Source organism: Oncorhynchus mykiss, chromosome 26, assembly GCF_013265735.2.
Source record: "Oncorhynchus mykiss isolate Arlee chromosome 26, USDA_OmykA_1.1, whole genome shotgun sequence".
Taxonomy (NCBI): Eukaryota; Metazoa; Chordata; class Actinopteri; order Salmoniformes; family Salmonidae; genus Oncorhynchus; species Oncorhynchus mykiss.
The window spans coordinates 27,043,234-27,055,914 of NC_048590.1; the positions used below are offsets into that span (position 1 = coordinate 27,043,234).

The 12,681-nt window shown below is 45.7% G+C and overlaps 1 protein-coding gene across 1 annotated transcript in view; it reads right to left on the reverse strand.

Moving 5' to 3' along the window:
• LOC110506519 (zinc finger homeobox protein 3-like) overlaps positions 1–12,681 on the reverse strand; it is a 193,809-nt gene that overhangs the window by 109,396 nt on the left and 71,732 nt on the right. Inside the window, 1 exon segment of the mRNA XM_021586186.2 lies at positions 10,156–10,658. Coding sequence (XP_021441861.2) covers positions 10,156–10,658 — 503 coding nt within the window.

Consider the following 12,681-nt stretch of genomic DNA (forward strand, 5'->3'; position numbering starts at 1 on the left):
TGAAGAGTGAATAAATTAACTAGAGCATAAACAAACGTCTTGCTCCAAAGTGAAGAGTGAATAAATTAACTAGAGCATAAACAACAAACGTCTTGCTCCAAAGTGAAGAGTGAATAAATTAACTAGAGCATAAACAACAAACGTCTTGCCCCAAAGTGAAGAGTAAATAAATTAACTAGAGCATAAACAACAAATGTCTTGCTCCAAAGGGAAGAGTGAATAAATTAACTAGAGCATAAACAACAAACGTCTTGCCCCAAAGTGAAGAGTAAATAAATTAACTAGAGCATAAACAACAAATGTCTTGCTCCAAAGGGAAGAGTGAATAAATTAACTAGAGCATAAACAACAAATGTCTTGCTCCAAAGTGAAGAGTGAATAAATGAACTAGAGCATAAACAAACGTCTTGCTCCAAAGTGAAGAGTGAATAAATTAACTAGAGCATAAACAACAAACGTCTTGCTCCAAAGGGAAGAGTGAATAAATTAACTAGAACGTAAACAACAAACGTCTTGCCCCAAAGTGAAGAGTGAATAAATTAACTAGAGCATAAACAACAAACGTCTTGCTCCAAAGGGAAGAGTGAATAAATTAACTAGAGCATTAACAACAAACGTCTTGCCCCAAAGTGAAGAGTGAATAAATTAACTAGAGCATAAACAACAAACGTCTTGCTCCAAAGGGAAGAGTGAATAAATTAACTAGAGCATAAACAAACGTCTTGCTCCAAAGTGAAGAGTGAATAAATTAACTAGAGCATAAACAACAAACGTCTTGCCCCAAAGTGAAGAGTAAATAAATTAACTAGAGCATAAACAACAAACGTCTTGCTCCAAGGGGAAGAGTGAATAAATTAACTAGAGCATAAACAACAAACGTCTTGCTCCAAAGTGAAGAGTGAATAAATTAACTAGAGCATAAACAACAAACGTCTTGCTCCAAAGTGAAGAGTGAATAAATTAACTAGAGCATAAACAACAAATGTCTTGCTCCAAAGTGAAGAGTGAATAAATTAACTAGAGCATAAACAACAAACGTCTTGCTCCAAAGGGAAGAGTGAATAAATTAACTAGAGCATAAACAACAAACGTCTTGCTCCAAAGTGAAGAGTGAATAAATTAACTAGAGCATAAACAACAAACGTCTTGCTCCAAAGGGAAGAGTGAATAAATTAACTAGAGCATAAACAACAAACGTCTTGCCCCAAAGTGAAGAGTAAATAAATTAACTAGAGCATAAACAACAAACGTCTTGCCCCAAAGTGAAGAGTAAATAAATTAACTAGAGCATAAACAACAAACGTCTTGCTCCAAAGGGAAGAGTGAATAAATTAACTAGAGCATAAACAACAAACGTCATGCTCCAAAGTGAAGAGTGAATAAATTAACTAGAGCATTAACAACAAACGTCTTGCTCCAAAGGGAAGAGTGAATATATTAACTAGAGCATAAACAACAAACGTCTTGCTCCAAAGTGAAGAGTGAATAAATTAACTAGAGCATAAACAACAAACGTCTTGCTCCAAAGTGAAGAGTGAATAAATTAACTAGAGCATAAACAACAAACATCTTGCCCCAAAGTGAAGAGTAAATAAATTAACTAGAGCATAAACAACAAACGTCTTGCTCCAAAGTGAAGAGTGAATAAATTAACTAGAGCATAAACAAACATCTTGCTGCAAAGTGAAGAGTGAATAAATTAACTAGAGCATAAACAAACGTCTTGCTCCAAAGTGAAGAGTGAATAAATTAACTAGAGCATAAACAACAAATGTCTTGCTCCAAAGTGAAGAGTGAATAAATTAACTAGAGCATAAACAACAAATGTCTTGCTCCAAAGTGAAGAGTGAATAAATTAACTAGAGCATAAACAAACGTCTTGCTCCAAAGTGAAGAGTGAATAAATTAACTAGAGCATAAACAAACGTCTTGCTACAAAGTGAAGAGTGAATAAATTAACTAGAGCATAAACAACAAATGTCTTGCTCCAAAGTGAAGAGTGAATAAATTAACTAGAGCATAAACAACAAACGTCTTGCCCCAAAGTGAAGAGTAAATAAATTAACTAGAGCATAAACAACAAATGTCTTGCTCCAAAGGGAAGAGTGAATAAATTAACTAGAGCATAAACAACAAACGTCTTGCCCCAAAGTGAAGAGTAAATAAATTAACTAGAGCATAAACAACAAACGTCTTGCTCCAAAGGGAAGAGTGAATAAATTAACTAGAGCATAAACAACAAACGTCTTGCCCCAAAGTGAAGAGTAAATAAATTAACTAGAGCATAAACAACAAACGTCTTGCCCCAAAGTGAAGAGTGAATAAATTAACTAGAGCATAAACAACAAATGTCTTGCTCCAAAGTGAAGAGTGAATAAATTAACTAGAGCATAAACAAACGTCTTGCTCCAAAGTGAAGAGTGAATAAATTAACTAGAGCATAAACAACAAATGTCTTGCTCCAAAGTGAAGAGCGGGCAACTATAAAGAGAGAGAAGACTAAGGGGAGAATAGAGAAAGAGATGAGGGAGGAGTATGAGGAGGGGTGGCGGTGTTGGGGAGTGCAGAAAGAGGATTTGGCTAGGGAGAATATGTAGTTTTACAGCCTGGTTGGATTAAAGATATTTAACCTTAAACAGAGCCCCATACAAGACCACCCACTGGCCTATAATCTGTATTGGTTTGTTTTGTGGGTGACGGGTATTTGCCTTGTTTATTAATTTTCAGGAGACAAAGAATGGATAGGAATGGAAGGGGGAGGAGAGAAAGAGGGAAAAAGGAAAAAGAATGAGACAGAGGGAGAGTGAAAGAGGGATGCGGGTGTGCTGGTGAGTGATAGGGGTGTCAGTAAGTCCTGTTTGTAGGTGGAAGGGAGGGAGGAGGAGGGAGGGTTAGACCTGTAGATCTAGGTTTGGGCTTGAAACCCTCCCCAAGCCCAAATATAAAAAATTATGCTATTAAAAAAAGTGTGCAGCGCATCAACTCTTCATTTAACGAATTACATTTTGAATCGGACAGCAGCCAATCAAATTGTGCCAGCAAACATATCTCCTAAAACTCTACTAACTCCCCCTCTAGTATACACTGACAACACCAAACGTACCTCCTAAAACTCTACTAACTCCCCCTCTAGTATACACTGACAACACCAAACATACCTCCTAAAACTCTACTAACTCCCCTCTAGTATACACTGACAACACCAAACATACCTCCTAAAACTCTACTAACTCCCCCTCTAGTATACACTGACAACACCAAACATACCTCCTAAAACTCTACTAACTCCCCCTGTAGTATACACTGACAACACCAAACGTACCTCCTAAAACTCTACTAACTCCCCCTCTAGTATACACTGACAACACCAAACATACCTCCTAAAACTCTACTAACTCCCCCTCTAGTATACACTGACAACACCAAACGTACCTCCTAAAACTCTACTAACTCCCCCTCTAGTATACACTGACAACACCAAACGTACCTCCTAAAACTCTACTAACTCCCCATCTAGTATACACTGACAACACCAAACATACCTCCTAAAACTCTACTAACTCCCCCTCTAGTATACACTGACAACACCAAACGTACCTCCTAAAACTCTACTAACTCCCCCTCTAGTATACACTGACAACACCAAACATACCTCCTAAAACTCTACTAACTCCCCCTCTAGTATACACTGACAACACCAAACATACCTCCTAAAACTATACTAACTCCCCCCCTCTAGTATACACTGACAACACCAAACGTACCTCCTAAAACTATACTAACTCCCCCTCTAGTATACACTGACAACACCAAACATACCTCCTAAAACTCTACTAACTCCCCCCTCTAGTATACACTGACAACACCAAACATACCTCCTAAAACTATACTAACTTCCCCTCTAGTATACACTGACAACACCAAACATACCTCCTAAAACTCTACTAACTCCCCCTCTAGTATACACTGACAACACCAAACATACCCCCTAAAACTCTACTAACTCCCCCTCTAGTATACACTGACAACACCAAACATACCTCCTAAAACTCTACTAACTCCCCTCTAGTATACACTGACAACACCAAACATACCTCCTAAAACTCTACTAACTCCCCCTCTAGTATACACTGACAACACCAAACATACCTCCTAAAACTCTACTAACTCCCCCTCTAGTATACACTGACAACACCAAACATACCTCCTAAAACTCTACTAACTCCCCCTCTAGTATACACTGACAACACCAAACGTACCTCCTAAAACTCTACTAACTCCCCCTCTAGTATACACTGAGCACTGAGCTGCTCTAGTCCTCCTCTCCCTGAGTCCTCCCCTAACCCTCTCCTTCAGCCGCCAATCTGCCTTTTCTGCTGATCAGGCAACAGATAATAGGATCAACGGCTTCCTTGCACACCGGCAGGAGCGTGTTCAGTTGCTCTTGTCCGGCTGCCCAAAGAAAAAAACTGAAGTCAAAACAAACAACCATTAACACAAGAACCAAGAACTCCAACTCCCGACTGAACCAGAAACATAACATCCCACTCCTCCCCCCTCTGACCCTCCCTCTGTGGGCCTGCAGAGACATGACGCAGTGCTGGACACGTCCCTATCTCTAACCAGACACACAGTGAGGAGGGAGGGAGTACAGGCCAGGGCCCATTTAGCCATTCTATTCGTCAATCTAGGTAAACAGCTTGTGAAAAAGGCTCAAATAAAGCTGGGCCTACCCTGCTTGGGCGCCTCTCTCCCTCCCTCTCGCTCGCTCGCTCTGAAACACCCACGGAGGGGCAGATGCACTCCCAATCAGCAGCAGCAATGTAGCAGCTGGGCCACAGGTCAGCGCCTGGCCTTCTCCGAGGTGGGAGCTGGAGGACTTGTGAAATTCCAACACACTGCCAAACACTAAGTCCCGAACCCTCCCTCTCTGCTCTGATACCACACCCCTCACAGCCTGACTGATAGCCACTACAGCCAATCATAGACTGATCCTCTGAGCGCTATTCCTCAGAGAGAGCCCTGTGGTCACACCCACCCTCTGGAGTGATTGAGTTCTGTTTAGGCAATGCAGCCCAGAGTTCACCACCCTGCAGGCAGGCTACAGCCAGAGGGAGGTGGGAGGGGGAAGGGGGTTCTGGATCGTTGCTGTGTTGACTGGGGGAGTGTAAGGAGGCCCCACACACAATTTAAACACTTCCTCAGCTTTACATTACACCGGCTACCACCCACTTGCACCGAGCTACACAATATCATATGACCTGCACTATGTACTAACGAATGTGATCTGTACAGACGCGTGTAGCTATTCCCCCTAGCCTCTGTAAAGGTGATTGCTGTAAAGGGGGTGCGCGTGTGTGTGTGTGTGTGTGTGTGTGTGTGTGTGTGTGTGTGTGTGTGTGTGTGTGTGTACAGGGGAATGGGCTGTCTCCCAGGATGTGCAGCGAGCGCTTTATTAGAGCGGTAGTACCAGTAAATCCCAGCTCTTCCTGGAACCGCTGCAACCTTTCCCACTGAGCACTATTACTGAACAATCACAGGCCAGCCATGATAATTAGCAGAGTATCTCTGTCTAAACAAGCCTCTCTCTGTCTCCCTCTCCCTCTCTGTGTCTGTCTGTCTGTCTGTCCCCCCCCCTCCCCTCCTCTAACTGCTGTCTGGTGGTGGTGGTGGTGAGTGTCTGTCTGTCTGTCTGTCTGTCTGTCTCTCTGTCTGTTTCCCCCCTCCCCTCCTCTAACTGCTGTCTGGTGGTGGTGGTGAGTGTCTGTCTGTCTGTCCCCCCCTCCCCTCCTTTAACCGCTGTCTGGTGGTGGTGGTGAGTGTCTGTCTGTCCCCCCCCTCCCCTCCTCTAACTGCTGTCTGGTGGTGGTGGTGAGTGTCTGTCTGTCTGTTTCCCCCCTCCCCTCCTCTAACTGCTGTCTGGTGGTGGTGGTGAGTGTCTGTCTGTCTGTCCCCCCCCTCCCCTCCTCTAACTGCTGTCTGGTGGTGGTGGTGAGTGTCTGTCTGTCTCCTGACAGGGCTGAGGTTGGGCTGATCGGCTGGTAGATGAAAGAGCCATGACGGATTGGATCCCAACAGCGATTAAATGCTCCCCTGTGACTTTAACTCCAAATTACTCTCTCCACTTTTATTTGATAATAAAAAACAATCCTTTCTGGAGTGAAACCATTACTTATTCGTTACGATGATGATGGTTTCCCCTCTCCTCTGATGGTCAGGAGGATTTGGAATCAATCCTGATAATTATGATCATTAATGGGAGATCAGTGTGTAGTCTGGGGCAGAGGACCAGAGTGCCTGTGCTGAGTAGGATCCTCACTGAAACACCTTAATGCATTTCCGTGTAGCAGCTAATCCCTTCATTTACATTACACACATTTTGCTCCTATTATGCTTTTCAGACATGTTCTTTCCTAACCGCTCAGTTATCCAGTTGGATCTCACTGGAGGGGAAAATAAGGAGAGGAGAGGCGTCCAAGATACAGATGGTTTGCGCTGGTTAGTGGGCCGGGCTTGGGTCCCAGTCAGCAACGCGTTAGTCTTAGCAGCTAAGACTTGAGAACATGTGATCTGCTCTGAGGGTCTGTTTTCGGGGGTAAGGTAGGCAGTCGCCGTACACAGTCTGTGTGTGTATGGGAGAGTTTGTACAGTTGTGTGTGTGTCTATGGGAGAGTTTGTACAGTTGTGTGTTTAATAGAGCAGGGCCAGGACAGAGGGAGGGGTGTCGGGGCTTTCTTGGTTAAAGATTCCCCATGTGATAGTGACGGCACTTTCTTCCTCTCTTTCCGCGGCCAAGCGGCATCTGGAGTGGATTTTGTGCGAGCAGACACCGAGGAACATGATTACATTCAGCTAACTGCGCTCTAAACTGATTATGCATGTGCCAAGCTAATGGACTACATTTGCAAGAGGAAAAATAACATCCAATCAATCTCAATTACCGCAGATCGCACCGGCCCCCGAGACAAGGAAGGTAGCCAGCTAGCCCTCCATGCTCCTCCCCTTTCCCCAAACTCCTGCATGGAAGCAGAGGCCTGGCCGGCCCAGGCTCCACCCATCCTGTGTGGGCAGAAGCAGAGTGAGGCAGAGTACAGCAGCTCAGGCCTGGGACTGGGAGAGAGCTGGCCGGCTCCCAGCCTCCTCTCCCCTCCACTCTTACGCATCCTACAGACAAGCACCTGAGGCCTACTGAGAACGTTTAATAAACCTGTGTGAGTCTCTGTCAGAGACATTTGGAGGGATGTGTTACTACTACTACCGTAAGGTAACTGTGAATAACTGTAAATCAGGAGTAGAAGTTGGATTTCTCCAGGCCAGAGTGTCTCTAGGGAGAGTGGGGGAGCTGAAGCTTCCAATAAAAGAGAGCTTAACTTTGGGGTGACCTGCATATTGTAGTGTAGGGCCATCTGCTAGCGCTTATGGGTGACCATCATGACATCACTACCGCCACTACAAAGCCGACAGTGAGTGGGGAGACGTGAAGGGAAGGTGAAAGTTCAGAGGGGTGTGTCAGGGGTGTGCCAACTGCAGCCAAAGTGATGCTCCAGTTTGAGTGTCTTCAAACCCAGCACAAGGGAGTGAGGAAGAGGCTGCAGCATCACCCCCACTGCGTGGTGGTCCATGCGGTGAGGACGCATCTCAAGTTTTCCGTGGGCTTTCGGAACATTCCAATACGTGGGGTGGTGGTGGTGGGGGGGATATTTTTAGAAAGCCCTAATATGGGCCACATACCACAGACTCTCAAATTATCCCATCCAGCTTAGCCCTCAGTTTAAACCTTCCTTTTTAATTTCAGTAATTACAGGCTCCAATTTATACGGAGCCGTGGACACAAAGGGCCTGTTTAATGCAAACCAGTTTTGATTTGGGTGAAGTGTCCCAAGGATCTCCCACATCTTACAGCCTGTTTATGCTGACTTGATGATTTATTTTCTCCCCAAAAAGGTTAAAAAATGCTGCTATTCGCATCACATTTCTTTTGGGAAGAAGAAATTATTTTCCTTTTTTTCCTTTCTTCATCCTTGCATAATCTGCCAGGCTGAGCCAAAAGCTGAGGCTGTGGCTGAGCTCAAGGGCTTGCTGTGCTGGGGTGTTCTGCCTGCCTGGCTGGTTGTCAGCCTACAAGGACTGGAAATCCAACACGTCACAAAGGCTGTGACATTGTCAAGTGGGGAGCCAACCCGTGATGCAGTGAGCTAGGCCTCAGAACCATGTACTTATCATCCACTAATCACATTTGTGGGTCGTGAAATGCAGTAATAATTCTTGTCAAGTTGTGAACATCTTTTTTTCGCCACTACACATGTCTGGAGTGATGGAAGCTGCCTGCTTCGTGAGGGCCAGCCGGGCTCTGTGTTCCGGGGGTGAGAGCTCAGGTCATTCCTGGGCAGATACTTCCCTTTCTCTGGAGATCAATTGGCTTTAAGAAGTATGGAGCCATCTTAAGAGGCTTAAGTGGTGGAAAACGATCATGCTAGGATGTGTTGTACATATTTAATCCAGTCGTATTACCACATACAGTATGTCAACTTTCTACAGTAAAGCACCATTTTGGCACATGATAAAGTGGAAGGCAGACAGATAGACAATGTAATATAAACTCTTCACTCTCCTTACAGACAAAACATTAGTTTCCACCTCAGGTGTGAGGAGGATATGCAGGATGTCAGGGCCCATCTATTTCGGTCAAGTGTGAGCAGAGTGCCCAGTCTGTCTCAGTGGCACAGAGAACACCCAGGGTTACCCCTGCCCCGTAAGGATGAACCCAGCCTGGGGCACTAGGAGGCCCCTCTCAGCCTCTCTGCCTCCACAGGCCAGGCCCAACGTGTCCTACAGATTGTGTTACATATTTTAATCAGTGTGGTATTTGTAAATATCCTGGCTACATGTCTGGGCATGAGTGGTGGAGACACTGCTCCAGTCCTGCTCCTCTATAACCCTGCTCTCTGTCTCTCTCCAGGCCCAGAGGCTGCTGGGATGCCGGCCGGGCCCCTACCCTGACCAAGCGTCAACACGGCCTGCCCCTCCGGCCCTCCTAATGGTCAACCTGGGAGCAGAGCCTCACACCTCCCTCTAAGTGTTGATTTTTTTTTGGTATCCGTTACTGTAGGATCTCTCACTACAAAGGCCTTGCAGACAGGAAACCTGCAATAAAAACATCAGCGGATCCCAGGAACCATTCATAAAGCAGGGGGCTTTCAGTAGGGCCAGAGAGACAGGCGTTTGGAGAGGGTTTTCAATTGGTATATTTTACCCTAGCTTTTTTAATGTGATTAAAAACACAATAATGTCTCCTCATTTTCCCCCCTCCTATATTACACTATTTGCCAAGAGCAGTTATACTGCAAAAAGACAGAAAATAAGAGTTAAGCTCGTATAAAACCAGTAGAATATATTGTTTGTTTTGCCCATTTACTTTCCAATAGCCTAACACTTGAGAATGGAGCAGAGTCTTTGTGTAAATAAAGGCACAGTGTGTTTGGGGACAGAGCAGTGTGATGAGCTACAGTTGTGTGGGTGTGTGAATGCGTGGGTGAACGGTATGTGTTTGTTTACGTCTTAGTGTGTGTGTGTGATTGTGTTAGCCGTCTATATAGCCATGCCAGGTTGGGTTAAACACAGAGTAGCCCTAGTCTAGCCACAGACACACAGGATAGGTGCCTAAGTGGAATCAGACCTGTTAGATTTATGGCCATTTGTTCAGAGAGTGTTCATCCATTGGCTATTATGGAATGATTAGAGGAGAAGGTGAAGCTCCAAGTCCAGAGAAAATCAATACGGCTGTCGAGAACAATTCTGCCTTTCCCGCTCCGAGGAGTGTTAACACCAAACCTCTGTCTCCTCACACTTCTTCATCCCTCTCCTAGTGATTTCACCCCTTATCCTCCTTACCCGGATCCACCTGCTATGTTCTAGCCCCCCCACTCCTCTGTATGGGCCCTGTGAACATGGGCCCTGTGAACAGAAGGGTTAGACAACGGGGCCATCATTCATGACCGGTGGGAGAGGCTAGCAGCGGAGCAGAATCCAGAGATCTGCAGTGGAATACCGTGGAGGAATGTAACGTTAGGAAGGAAGAAGAGAAGAGGGACGAACGGTGGAAGGGGAGAACGGTAGGGTGAAAGGAGGGATGAGAGGTGAAGGTGAAGCACGTACCTTGTACAGTTTGAGGCTGGCCTCGTGGCGGGAGTTGATGGTATGCATGCGTAGCTTCTCCAGGCTGTTAGTGTAGTAGTCGCAGGCGTTGCACTTCAGGTGCACTGGGTTGCCGATGGCTACGCACTTCAGGCGCCACTCGTTGCCCTTGCCCCCCTCCTTGATGTGGGCCACCAGCTGGTACTTCTGCACATGCTTGTCGGTCTTGCAGTGCAGCTGGAAGTTGGCCTTCAGCTGTGTGGTGTAACGGCACAGCTTGCACTGGTGCGAGTCGCCCACCACGGCGCGCCACTCCTCCTCGGGCAGGCTGCGCTCAGCACCCATGTGCATGCCCAGCACGTCCAGGTTGTCGGTGGTGAAGCGGTTGCACACGGCACACTGGAACAGCTTGAGGGAGGGGTCACTGGTCTGCGACAAGCTCTCCCCCAGGGTCATCAGCTCCTCAGACACCAACTGACCACCAACGCTGCCCAGCCGCATGTCCATGGGGATCTCCCCACCTACTGAGCACCGGGGACAGAAAGAGAGAAAGATGGAGAGGAGGGAAGAGAGAGAGAAATTGTGTGTGTGAGAGAGAGAGAAAGAGAGAGAGAGAGAGAGAGAGAGAGAGAGAGAGAGAGAGAGAGAGAGAGAGAGAGAGAGAGAGAGAGAGAGAGAGAGAAAGTGCTTAGATGGTTATATGCACATGGTCAGTTGGTTATTTTCAAATTTCACAAACTTTGAATTCTAAGTACAGCTTTCAGGGATTATTCCTATCTAGCCATCACTCTATTTCACTTTGTGTTACATGTACTTTTCTGGACATCAGGAGTTATTTAGAGTTTCTTAGAGGGGTGGAAGCATGGGGTTTTCCAAAGGGGCTCTCAGTTCTTTGAGCCTCCTTCAGCATGGGAAAATGTCCTAGGAAATGTGAAAGGTGTACGGTTCAACTTTCAACAAAGAGCCATGTTTGTCTCTGCAGTCAAAGTGGATTTGCTCTCTAGTTCCAATACCCCTCTGAGGATAATGTGCATGTGTGTATTTATGTACCTAATTTGATTAAATCAAGATTATCCTTCCTTTGAGCCGAGAGAAAGAAAGTCTGGACTTTTTCGCAGGGTGCAGAAACGCTGCACTGCCAGAGTAAGGATATACACGTCGTCCTGTTTGGACTGGTGCACTTTCACGGCCCGGTACTAAATCAACTCCAGAGGCCGTGAGCTCCGCAGAAAAAGAAAGTTATTCTATCATTACAAGAGAACTAAAGAGTTCCCAAGCATACATTACTGTAAATCAAATCCAGAGCCCTTGTCCACAGAATAATAATACAAAAAATCCACTTTTCTCTTTGGATTCTCCTGCCTCTTTCGACTCTGCATAGCTGCTAAATCGATACAGACACCTACCAGATGAATCCTCCTCAGTACTGAGCGAAGAGGGAGAAGTAAAAGAACAACGCATCCAGATCCAACAACAGAAACAACCATATCTACAGTCTGGGGAGGAGGAGGGATAAAAATAAAAGGCGGTAAGAGTGGCTGGGGAGTTTTTTGCTCGCTGATCTTTAATCTATCACTGCCCAGACGGAGCGCACTGCCTGACCCCGCCTGGCTTTACACTAAATTAATTCCAGCAGCCTCTTTTTATTTATTGCTGCAGTATGCAGCCTGCTCTCTGACTTTTCTCCATTACCTGAGTTTTTATAGCCGGGACGGGGAGACCTCTGTGAAGCCCTCTGAAATCACTCACAGATCCACCTCTCCAGCCAGGGCCCCACTTCTCTCTCTCTCTCTCTCTCTCTCTCTCTCTCTCTCTCTCTCTGTCACCTCACTAGTTACTACCCCTATCTCTATCTCTTCCTCTCCATTCCTCATCCTTATTCTCTCATTCCTGTGCGGCTCTCACACTCTTTTCCACTGTAGACTCCATGCTCCGACACAGACACAGTGATTACCTCTGCCTTCACGGCTGTGTGAGAATAGGTTCAGTCTGCGGTCCCTACATGTGTTTTAGATGTAAGCAGGTCTCTGTTAAATATAACCTAGAATATTTTGACTGAGACGTTGTCAGTCCATATTAATGTTTAAGGAAAGGGAGGCAGGACGCTGTGGAAATATTTTCACTTTCAAATAACATTAAAAGGCTTGAGATAAACACACATCATTGGGAAATCTTGGAAACTCTATTCTTTGACATAAGCAGAGTCCAAGTCCAGGCTGTAAATATATTAACGTGTCTCTACAGGGCTTGGTGGAACTTCCAAAAGATTAGTGGTGGACCAGCTTGGCTGGATTTTCAGAGAGCTCTACCTAGATGCTGCAGCATTCAGGCAGTATATTGGACAACAAAGTAGAGCACATAATAACTAAGCCCCCCCCCCCCCCCCCCATATCGCTTTCCCCCCTCTCTCTCCCCCCTCTCTCTGTATCTGCAGCAGCTCAGTCCTGGGGATAAGGATTATCAAGAGGGTGAGATCATGTGAGGTCAGGATTTGTCATCTCTCTCTCTGTCTAACAATGTCCTCAAAAGTCAGAAATACACAGTGGA